The sequence below is a fragment of the Carcharodon carcharias genome, chromosome 3, assembly GCF_017639515.1.
Source record: "Carcharodon carcharias isolate sCarCar2 chromosome 3, sCarCar2.pri, whole genome shotgun sequence".
Lineage (NCBI taxonomy): Eukaryota > Metazoa > Chordata > Chondrichthyes > Lamniformes > Lamnidae > Carcharodon > Carcharodon carcharias.
The window spans coordinates 60,405,250-60,417,942 of record NC_054469.1 but is presented as its reverse complement, the minus strand read 5'-3'; the positions used below and the strand labels follow the sequence as shown (position 1 = coordinate 60,417,942).

Here is a 12,693-nt window from a genome sequence, read left to right as displayed (position 1 = left end):
GCCAGTGTTGTAGTTGTACTGGAAAGATTGGCTCGCGGCATGGTAAGTTCTGGAGCACAAGTGTTTGGTACTATTGCCGGAATATTGTGAGGATCCACAGCCTTTGCACTATCCAGTGCCTTCAGCCGTTTCTTGATATCACATGGAGTGAATCGAATTGGCTGAAGACTGCCAACTGTGATGTTGGGGACCTCCGGAGCAGGCCGAGATGGACATCTACTCGGTACTCCTGGCTGAAGATTGTAGCAAATGCTTCAGCCTTATCTTTTGCATTGATGTGCTGCAGTGCAACCTGTAGATGGTACACACAGCAATGGTGCACTGGTGGTGGAGGAAGTGGAGGAACACTTAAGATACTGGATGCAGTGCCGATCAAGCTGGCTGTTTAATCCAGAATGGTGTTGAACTACTTGTGTGTTGCTGGAGCTGCAGTAATCCAGGTAAATGTGGGATGTTCCACCACACTCATACTTGTGCCTTAAAGTTGGTTGAGAAGCTTGCTAAGTAAGGAGGTGAAAATACGCAGTCTCTGACTTGCTATTGTAGCCACAGTTAAGTTTTTGATCAATGGTTATCAGCAGAGTATTGCTAGTGGGGGTTAACTGTGGTAATGCCACTGAATGTTAAGGGGAGGTGGCTTTACTCTGTTATTAGAGATGGCCTTTGGCTGGCCCCAAACCAGGAAGCACTATGGTACTGCAGCAACTGTGATTCACCCTAGGCGCATACATATGCTTTGTTTTTTATACATACTACTTAACAATCACACCTTTTTATTCTTAGGTCATGTGGTTAAGTTGCAATTTAAAACTTAAGGTACCAATTTGCAGACTTTATAACCTGTACTTCATTTAAGGAAATGGAGATAAAATTTAACCGTTCATGCAGAGCCCCTGAAAGCCTATAGCCAGCAGCATCAGGACAGTTTGTTAATTGTTTTGTATTTTATTGGGCACAGCTGGTGGAATCTAACAGGGAGAAAAATTATTTGCTATCAAGTCTTTCTTCTTTGTCCTCACCTTTGCACTTCAGTTGTGTTTGGCAGGCAACACTAGCTTCATGTGTTGGGCACCCAGCCTCCCTCTGAAACTTGAAGAGGTGGAAATGAATTCCAATTGAGTACATTGCATTATTTGTTAAATATGCTTTGCAGTTGAAAATAACGATAATTGCTGCAATGTTCAGAAATAAAATTTAGAAGGGTCATACCAACCCAGTAATCAAAAGTATCAGCTTTAAGGTTATCAGTGGTCAAGTGCAAAAGGTTAAATTTTGTCTATGACTAGCAGTACAGGAAGGATAAATGAATGCATTGATTCATGTCAAGCTCAAGAGCAATTTAGCTTTTCCAGCCTTACTGTACAGTGTGAATAACCATGAAGCTGGGGAATTAAAAAGGGAGAAACTGACATACAGTTTTTTATTGAGAAGATATAACCCCGTCTTTTGTAACAGGTGTCTTGGATGCTAGTAGAGGAGTGAGACTAACAGGATGAAGCCATGGCAAAATCCCATTGGCCTCATAGCCCCTGTAAGAAAACCCATTCCACTCAGTGACTTTTTTTCATTAAAGCTTAGTTAGTTAATGATTGAGTGGGAAACATTATTAACTGATTGATGTATATCTCAACCAAGTGCCTTCCATGGACACCGCCTATCTGTTTGGGTTATATCAATGTGGATATTAATTACACATTGAGGATACCCTCCATTGTATTGTGTGGCACTATCACTGTACTAAATGGAATAGATTTCGAACAGATTTAGCAACTCAAGATCGGGCATCCATGAGGCACTGTGGGCCATCAGCAGCAACTGAATTGTACTCAACCACAACCTGTAACCTCATGGCCTGGCACATCCCCCACTCTATCATTACCACCAAGCCAGGGTATCAACCCTAGTTCAGTGAATAGTGCAAGAGACCATGCCAGGAGCAGCACCAGGCATACCTGAAAATGAGGTGTCAACCTGGTGAATCTACAACACAGGACTCCTTGCATGCTAAACATCGTAAGCAGCAGGTGATAAACAGATCTAAGTGATTCCATGACCAAGGATCAGATCTAAGCTCTGCAGTCCTGCCAAGTCCAGTCGTGAATGCTGGTGGACAGTTAAACAACTCACTGGAGGAAGAGGATCCACAAATATCCCCATCCTCAATGATAGAGGAGCCCAGCACATCAGTGCAAAAGATAAGGCTGAAGCATTCGCAACCATCTTCAGCTATGCATGCCAAGTGGATAAACCATCTCTGCCTCCTCCAGAATTCCCCAGCATCACAGATGCCAGTCTTCTGCCAATTGGATTCACTCAACGTGATATCAAGAAACTGCTGCAGGCACTGGATACTGCAAAGGCAATGGGCCCTGACAATATTTCGGCAATACTACTGAAGATGTGTGTTCCAGAAATTGCCGCACCCCTAGCCAGGTTGTTCCAGTACAGCTCCCACACTGGCATCTACCCGGCAACGTGGAAAATTGCCCAGGTGTGTCCAGTGTGCAAAAAGCAGGTCAAATCCAACCCGGCCAATTACTGCCCCATCAGTCTACTCTTGATCGTCAGTAAAGTAATGTAAGATCTCATTAGCAGTGCTATCGAGCGGCAGTTGCTTAGCAATAACTTGCTCACTGATGGTCAGTTTGAGTTCCGGCAGGGCCACTCTGCTCCTGACCTTATTACAGCTTTGGTTCAAACATGGACAAAAGAGCTGAATTCCAGAGGTGAGGCGAAAGTAACTGCCTTTGACATCAAGGCAGCATTTGACCAAGTGGAGCATCAAGGAGCCCCTGCAAAACTGGGGTCAATTGAAATCAGGGGGAAAACTCTCTGCTGGTTGGAGTCACACCTGGCACAAAGGAAGATGGTATAGTTATTGGAGGTCAATCATCTCCTTTCCAAGACATCACTGCAGGAGTTCTTCAGGGTAGTGTCCTAGGCCCGACCACCTTCAGCTGCTTCATCAATGACCTTCCTTCCACCATAAGGTCAGAATGGGGATGTTCGCTGATGATTGCACAACGTTCAGCACCATTTGCGACTCCTCAGATACTGAAGCAGCCCATGCCCAAATGCAGCAAGACCTGGACAGCATACAGGCTTGGGCTGACAAGTGGCAAGTAACATTTGCACCACACAAGTGCCAAGTGATGGCTGTCTCCAACAGGAGAGAATCTAACCATTGCCCCTTGATATTCAATAACATTACCATCGCTGAATCCCCCACAATCAACATCCTGGGAGTTACCATTGTCCAGAAACTGAACTAGAGTAGCCACATAAATACTGTGGCTACAAAAACACGTCACAACCTAGGAATCCTGTGGCAAGTAACTCACCTCCTGACTCCCCAAAGCCTGTCCATCATCTACAAAGCACAAGTCAGGAGTGTGATGGAATTCTCCCCACTTGCCTGGATGAGTGCAGCTCCCACAACACTCAAGAAGCTTGACACCATCCAGGACAAGGCAGCCCACTTGATTGGCACCCCACCCACAAACATTCACTCTGTCCACCACAGTGGCAGCAGTGTGTACCATCTACAAGATGCACTGCAGGAATTCACCAAGGCTTCTTAGACAACACCTTCCAAACTCACAACCACTACCATCTAGATGGACAAGGGCAGCAGATAGATGGGTGCATCATCACCTGGAAGTTTCCCTCCAAGCCACACACCATCCTGACTTGGAAATATACTGCTGTTCCTTCGCTGTCGCTGGGTCAAAATCCTGGATCTCCCTTCCTAACAGCACGGAGGGTGTACCTACACCACATGGACTGCAGTAGTTCAAGAAGGCAGCTTACCACCACCTTCTCAAGGGCAACTAGGGATGGGCAATAAATGCTGGCCCAGCCAGCAACAACCACATCCTATGAATGAAAAAAAACCATATCCATAATTTTCATTAACAACCTACAGTCACTTAAAAAACATAGGACAGTACATAGGATACAATATCAATCTTGAGAAGAAAAATTGGAGCTGTCAGATTTAGATTGAGATACAACTATTTCAGGGAGCAACTTCTTATAGAAATTTGTCAAAAATCTGGTTAATCCAGGGTCTTGGCTCCAATGCATAAAAGTAATTTTTTCCAATGTCGGAAATCCAAAGTTACCCTGCCAAGCCTATACAGCCAGGAGAACAAAATATCAGCCAGATATTTGTGACGTCACCCCAGGAGGTTGGATGAGTCCATGTTTACAAAATGGCTGAGTTGATTACTGCAGAGCCAGATGTGATTGTGCTGTGTCCAATGTGCATTGCAGGAACACATACCTCTTGTATCCTCACTACATAAATACATGTCCCTGTATTATTAATATTCAGTACTCATTAAGTGCATTATATACTCCATTAAGGCAATCAGAAGTGGGATCCAGCACCTTCTTGTTTATGTCTATGCACGAGCTATTACTGACAAATCTATATTGGATTAGTAGTTGTACCATTGTTTGACAGGATTTTCTGGAATTCCAGGGTGCCATTTTTTTCTCCAGATGCATATGAGATAATACCCCTTCTCGGTATACTTTGGCAGTTTTCCAAAGAAATATCCAAGGCCTTATCTGTAATCACAAGGACTTCAGGCACTGCTGAATACAAGAACGAAAGTCTACACCTGATAAGAAGATGTAAAGCTGCAATCAGGAGGGCTCCTAATGAGATCAGAAAGATAGAAAGGAAATAGGTTTTAGCAGGCTGTAGTGTAACAAAATCATTTCACCAAATCAAGTCAGAAATCATTTTTTTCTTTAAATAGAAAACACAAAGTTTCTGTTGTAATGTGAAAAAAAATTACCATTTTTAATCTTTTATATTTTAAAAATGTCACAGGTAGTGTGCACTTTCTAGAAGTGTTGCACTTACTTCCTGCAATGCTTTCACATCTTTAAATTGTCATACTTTGATAACACACAAAGTCATTATTCGCACTTTAGGAAAAATATATTGGCCTTAGAGGGAGTGCAGCATAGATTTATTAAAATGACACCTGGACTCCAAGGATTAAGTTACAAAGAGAGATGACACAAAATATGATTATATTCCCTGGAATTTAGAAGATTAAGGGGCAATTTGCTTGAAGTTTTCAAACTACTAAGGAGAACAGATAGAGTAGATAGAAACTATTTCCTCTGGTTGGGAAGTTTACAACTAGGGGGCTTGGTCTAAAAATTAGAGCCAGATGTTACAAGAGTGCAATTAGGAATAACTTTTTCACGTAGGATGGTAGACAGTTTAATTCTCTTCCACAAATGACAATTGATGCTAAATCAATTGTTAATTTAAAATCTGAGATTGATAGATATTTTGTTAACTGAAGTATTAAGGGACGTGGATGCGGGCAAAGGCCATATAAAGTTAGGTCACAGTTTAGCCATGATCTCGATGAATGGTGGAACAGGCTTAAGGGGTTAAAAAGCCTGCCCTATGTTTCTATGTTCCTAACACCTATTGTTAAACATTTGCTATATGAAAAGTGACAGGAGATTGGCTGGTTTAGAAAAACGTAAGAAAAATATAAATGAGCAGAGCTTTGTCTTGTATACCTATGGAATGCTTACTACCCCTTATGGTACAAGAACAACCTTTTCCCTATTCAAATCAGGTGAATACTTGTGGTTTTATAATTACATTCTCTCTGATAGGTACTACCACATGATGCCAAAGCCCGCCGTCTTTTTGTCACAAGTGGTGGACTGAAGAAGATTCAAGAGATTAAAGCGGAACCTGGTTCAGTTATGCAGGAATACATTAATGGCATTAACAGCTGTTACCCTGAAGAAATTGTCAGGTATAATGGATATCATTCTCCTTAAACTTTCTCTTTTCAAATTTGCTTAATTGATGCCAGGATTAGTTTTGTTTTTAACAAGAAGGTTATTTTGGTCAATTTCAAATCTGATTATTAGAAGTCCTCAACTTCTTTCTGTTTTCAGTTTTTGTTTAGCTGATAATTAGCAACATTGGTGGCTCTTTTCTGAATTGACTACACGTGCTCAGGAGAAATACACTTTGTGCATGTAATCATAGCAACATCAGCAGCATAAACTGAGGGAGGGCAAAATAAAGATGCTGGAATGGTTACGGACGGGGAATCCAGAGATCGTGAGCACATATCTCATAATGGCAAATTATGAAATTGAATTCAGTTGATCTCATCACTTGTGACACTAAAAATTACCATGAAAGCTGCAGGATTGTTGTAAAAATCCAACTGAATTACCATACCCTTCAGGGAGGGACCTGCTACCCCTACAAAGCCTGGTTTATATGTGACTCCCATCTCACATTGCATGGTTGACTCGTAATGCCCTCAAGTCAAAGATTAGGCCATAAATCCTGTTTTGCCAGGGTTTCCCACAAGAGTAAATTTTAAAAACTGAACTGGCATGAACTAAGGGAGGGGAGTGAAACGTTCCACAATGAACTGAAAGGAGGAGGAGAATGGTGTGTGAACTGAAGTAGGAGGAGGTGTATGTCAATATCAGTTGGGGGTTGGGGGGGAGTGAAGAGGGTGCGCAGGAGCTGGAGGAGATTAAAGGGAGTGAATGCCATTGTTAATTGGTTGAAGATGGTTGGAAGATTGGAGTGCTCCTTTGAATGGAGGAGAGTGACTTTGAGGTAACCTTTGGGAAGTAATAATCTTGTTGGCATTTGTAGGTTTGCTTTGGCCTGTTTGCCTGTCCACATCATCAGCCAGAAGTGGTGCACAGTTTCAGGGAAAGGAAAGGAATGCCTTATAGGGGAAAATATTTGCAAAAAAAGACCTATCAATAACTTCTGTGTCAATCAGATAATCATCAGCATATTGAAAGAATGGGGCCAGCTAAAAGCAAAAAGGTTAAAGTTCTGAAGAAGGGTATGTATCCAATTATGAACCCAAAAGGACACACTCTGTTCCCTGTGCAGATACTTTATGGCTAGCTATTTTTCTATTTATGTTTCAGATTCATTTTGTTAGAGTTGAATTGCAAGAAGCATACTAATAGGGGTATCTATGGGCCTCCAAATATTCAGAGAGAGAGAGAGAGGAGCAAACCAAAAAGGAAATCACAAATATGTGCACAAACAATAGAGTGCTGACATTGGGGCACTTTAATTACACAAATATTGATTCGAATAATGTCCCAGTAAGGGTAGACAGGGAAATAATTTCTGAAATACGTTCAGGACAACGTCCTTGAAAAGTATGTCCTTGGTACAACTAGGAAGGAGAATCTGGTGTTGGGGAATGAGATGGGCCATGTGGACCAAGTGTTTGTGGAGCAACACTTGGCTAAGAGTGATCATTGTATAAGGTTTAGAATAGTAATGGAACAATCTAATGTAGAACTTCTAAATTGGAAGAGGCCTAACCTCAATGAGATGAGAGGGGATCTACGCAGGTAAAATGGAACCAAGGATAGACAGAAAAAACTGTAACGGAACAATGGACAATCTTTAAGGGAAAGCTGTTTCAGGTGCAGGATAGATACATTCCACCTGGGGGAAAGCTAAGGGAACACAAGTCAGGGCTCCTTGGATGACAGTGGAGATAGTGAATATGACGAAACAAAAGAAGAGGGTGTATGATGCACTCAGATTAATTCTTCAAGTGAGAACCAGGCCAAATACAATAAGCTGAGAGGGATAGCGAAGAGGAAAATACAACAGGCAAAGAGAGAATATGAGAATAGAATGGCAGTCAACATAAAAGCGAACCCAAAAATCTTCTATAGGTTTGTCAATATTACACAGGTAGTAAGAGGTGGGGTGAGGCCTATTAGTGACAAATGATGAATGCTTAGAGGTGCAGGACAAGGCTACAATACTTAATGAGTACTTTGTATCAGTGTTTACCAAGGAAGAGGATGTTGGAAAAATGAGGATAGAAGCAGAGGTTGTAGAAGTAATGGATGGGATGAAAATTGATGGGAAAAGTTTACTGAAAGGCTGGTTTAGAGTGGATAGGTCACCTGATCCTGATGACTTGCATCCCAGGTTGCTAAAGACAGGGCCCGCTATAATCTTCCAATCTTCCCTGGATACTAGGCAGGTGCCAGAGGATTGGAGAATTTCAAATGTGGGAATTTCAATAAAGGGTATAGGGACATTCCTAGCAATTACAGGTTAATCAGTTTAACATTGGTGGTAGATATGGTTTTAGAAAAAAATCATCAGGCATTTGGAGAGGTTTAAGTACATGAGAACACCACCACCTGCAAAGTCCCTCCAAGTCACACACCATCCTGACTGGGAACTAAGTCACCATCTCTTCACTGTTGTTGGGTCAAAATCCTGGAACTCCCTTCCTAACAGCACTGTGGGTGTTCTTACATCACATGGACTGCAGTGGTTCAAGAAGGCAGCACACCACCACCTTCTCAAGGGCAATTAGGGATGGGCAATAAATGCTGGCCTAGCTAGCTATGCCCACATCCCATGAATGAATAAATTCAAAAACGTTAATTAAGGAGAGCCAGCGTGAATTTGTAAAATGCAGATCATGCTTGGCTAATCTAATTGATTTTTTTTTGATGAAGTAGCAGAGAACGTTGATGAAAGGAAAACAATGGATATTGTCCATATGGATTTTAAGAAAGCCTTTGACAAAGTACCACATAAAAGGTTGGTTAGCAAAATTGAGGCTCATGAATAGGAGGGTCAGTGCCAACTTGGATAAAAATTTGGCTTCAGGCCAAAAACAGCAAGTCATGGTAAGTGGTTGTTTTTCAGACTGGAGGATTGTAGACAGTGGTGTTCCCCAAGGGCCAGTACTAGGACTGCTACTTTTTTTGTGCGTATATAAATGACTTGGATATTGAGATACAAAGTAAAATTTCAAAATTTGCCAATGGTTCCATACTGACAGTGCAACTGACAGTGAGGACAATACCAATTGACTGCAACAGGATATAGGCTAACAGAATGGACAGACAAGTGGCAGATCGAATTTAAAACAAAGTGTTAGGTGATGCAATTTTGGCAGAAGAAATAGGAAGAGGCAATATAGGCTAAATGGCACAGTTCTAAAGTGTACAGGAGCAGAGGAACCTGGGGTTTTTGTGTACTGACCTTTGAAGATGGCAGGATGTACTGAGAGAGAGCAGTTAGCGAAACATGGGATCTTCTTAAAGAGAGGCATTGAGTACAAAAGTGGGGAAGTTATGTTGAACCTGCAAAAGACTCTGGTTAAGCTTCAACTAGTTTTGTGTCCACACTTTGGTCACCACACTTCAGAAAAGATGGGAGGGTCCTTGAGCAGGTGAAGCGGAGATCTACCACAATGGTTCCAGGAATGAGGGATTTTAGTTACAAGGTTAGCTTGGAGAGGCTGCAATTGTTTCCCTTGGAGCAAAGGAAATTGAGGAGAGATTTGATAGAGGTGTACAAGATTAGGACAAGTTTAGATAAAGTAAACAAAGAAAAGTGGTTTCCATTAGCTGATGGAAGACATTTAAGGTTTTGGGAGTATGTAGAAATAACGTTTTTACATAGCAAGTGGTAATGACCTGAAGCTCACTGTCTACCAGGGTGTTGGAAGAGGAGACGAGGGATTATTTCAAAAGGAAATTGGATGGGCAGCTGAGGGAAATAAACTTACAGGGCTATGGGGATAGATTTTGGCAATTGGGACTGACTGGACTGCTCTACAGAGAACCAGCATGGACGTAATGGGCTGATGGCCTCTTTCTGTGCCATAATGACACTATGGGCAGAATTGTCCCAGATTTCTAAGTGCAGTAGCAGGCAGGACAATGGTGGCTTCTCATGCCGTATCATCCCAATCCTGCCGCATTAATTATGCATTCCTGGGAAACACGCCATTTCAGTGGTAGGCAGGCTCTCATTCACCTACTACGCCATCACCTCACTGCCTCATCACGCTGGGCACCACATTTGAAGTGCATCCATGCGCAGACCTCTCAGTGCCTCCAACCCATGACTGCTGAAAGAAGACATGGCCCCAAAAGGCAAATAGGCTGCAGCATCCCAGTTTAATGATGCATCCCTCAAACACCTTTTGATATCCTCCTGCCCCGCTCTGTTCACAGGACGGGTAGCAGCATCACCAATCCAGCATGGAAGGCGGTGGCAGCAGTGGTCAGTGCCAATGCCATGCAAAAGAGGACAGCCACCCAGTGCTGCAACAGGATATGTGGTCTCATCCATTCTGCCAGGGTAAGTCACTCTTCTCATCACTCTCAACTCACACATTCACAAACCCATCACACATCGACATGGATTTCACATCTCAAAGGACCACACCACTAACTCTCACATACATGTTTACATCTTCCTGAAACTCATATCCTCTAGAGATTGCGGCCTCATCCCATCCATGTCTCTGCCCATCACACAAACATTCCACGCAGTGCCATGTATCCTGCTCACACTCTCTCCATCTGTTTTCATGCAGGAGAAGCCTGCTCACAGCAGCAGGGAGAGGTCCTAGACTGGAGGTAGTGTGGCCTGCATTAGGTCCCTCACTCATTTTGAAGAGTGTGTCATTGTGCTGACTGGTGAGGATGTGGATCGTGCCTATAATGACAGTGAGGTTGGTGGCGAACACCCTCATGAGGATCCTGCACCACATCATCCCTCTGTCAATGCAATTATGAGTGCTCTCTTTCTCTCCTGCTTTTGACTCTGCTGCACTAATTACCTCTACCTTGGTTCACAAGAAGCTCTGCCAAGTGACCGACACTCTCAGCCAGCCAGTCTCTCAGCTCCATCCACGTCCTCATCTCCAGCCAAGAGAACTCCTCCTCCATTGAGAGCTGGAAATTAGTAGCCTGGAAGACCCATCACAGCCCTTACCCACACCGTCCACCAGTGCAGAGACACAGACCTCAGTGGGACCTAGATGTAGAGCAGGCTCGGGTTCACAATCTGGTGGTCATTGCATGGACATGTGTCCGCAGCAGGAGGAGGCAAGTTCAGCTGAGCTCCCCAGCACTTGGACGACTGCTGGGGTAGAGGCATCTGTGAGGTCTGAGTCAGAAGATGAACCTCTAGCTTTGGCCTTCCAGCTCATTCTGGAGAGTCAGTAGAAGGTGAGGGGGAACATCACGCAGAGCTGTTGGAAGCCCTCAATAGAGTGGCACGCAAATCAGAGGAGTGCGTCCGCCTGCTCTCTGATGAAGTGGTGTCCACATGTGCGTTTATGGAGATCTCCATGGGGAGGATAGCGGACGCCATGGAGACCCTGGTCCAGCAGAACACGAAGATGCGTGCAGACCTGCACTCCATCATGGAAGACATAGGTGAGTTCCTGCAATGGCGATGCGAGAGGTAAACAGGGCACCTCGATGACCCCCAGATGCTCCTTCCCCTCAAGGAATCAGACTGGGGCCCCCAGGCACACAAAGGGAGGAGGAGTAGCAGCTGGACACCCTGGGAATCTTAGAGGCTTTCCTCTCCATCCACATCCCCTCTGCCCGTGACCCACTCAACCTCATTCTCTGTCACCACAGAGGGTGCAGCTGGCCCACAGGAGGACAGCCAAAGCAAGCCAGGGCCCCCAAAGCCTCAGTTCTCCAGAGGACCCACGCCGAAGGCATCAGAGGCAACAGAGCCAACCATGCACAGGCTGTCTCTACCCTGCTATGATGTCAGTGCACTAACTAGAAGTCTAAGGCATTCAAAAGTTAAGAAATTCTGATCACAGTTGGTTGCATGGGGAATGCATTTTATCACTTTACAATCTGGAAATATATTCTCTTTCACTGAATAATGTATAATGATGTCTTTCAGCTTCGTTGACAGGCTTCGCGAGTCCTCCCACTGCATTCCCCCTGACTAGCAGTTCAGCTGCACACGGCTGGCCCACGAGTGATTACTGAGGGGGAAGTGTGTGTGTGTGGCAGGGCCTTTCGGAGCCTTGTGCAAGCACTCTCCCACGCACATGGATCCCTCCCATATCACACTCATCTCAATGTCCTGAGCATTTTCGGTGCTGCCTGCTGGGGTTCACTTTCAGTTGACCATCTGAGTTGACCTGCATCTCCACCCACCCACCAATCACACTCCCATGAAGCACCTGATCTCGCCCACCACAACTCTCATTTCACTTTCGATTTAGCCACCATGGTAGCGCTAGAATTTTTCTTTCACTCCTCCGTCCTTTCCCCTCCTCCAATCACCCATTTCCTTTCCCGAATCATTGTCAGCTTCCCAGCATCACCTTCCACCTCGCCCACGTGATCTAACAGCTACAACCCTTTTCTTTCAGGGATGCTCAAATGAATATGCACGTTCCCTTCCCTCCCAGAAATCCCGCTCCCATCCACATTAACCTCCCCGGCCTCCTCCTTCCCACTCCCAGGACCTGTATCTTGCCTCCAACTCGCCACCAACCACTCTCACTGTTCCTTCTACCAAAGCCATCGAACCCTCACCCTCCCACCTCACTCTGCCCTCGGTCGTTCTCACCATTCCCTTGTACCATGCCCACTATCAGTTCGCTTCCCAGGAGGCAGTCATGGACTCATCAGAGCCCTCCCTTACACATCCATCTGGACATCCACCCCTTCTGGACTCCTTCCCGCCCTCCAGACTCCTTCCCACCTTGGAACTCCTTCACCACCCCTTGGGACTCCCTCCTCCCCCGCGATTCCTTCCTCTCCGGAACGCCTTCCTCCCTTGGAACCCCTCTCCTCCTTGAAACTCTTCTCCCTCCCTGGAACTCCTTCCCCCCTTGG

At 44.6% G+C, this 12,693-nt stretch overlaps 1 protein-coding gene across 3 annotated transcripts in view; it reads left to right on the top strand.

Annotated features, from left to right (window-relative positions):
- The window catches only part of spag6 (sperm associated antigen 6), a 206,956-nt gene that overhangs the window by 181,917 nt on the left and 12,346 nt on the right, over nucleotides 1-12,693 (top strand). For all 3 annotated transcript variants that reach the window (XM_041185132.1, XM_041185131.1, XM_041185130.1), the window contains one exon: nucleotides 5,656-5,801. In XM_041185132.1, the coding sequence (XP_041041066.1) occupies nucleotides 5,656-5,801 (146 nt within the window). The remainder of the gene's footprint in view (nucleotides 1-5,655; nucleotides 5,802-12,693) is intronic.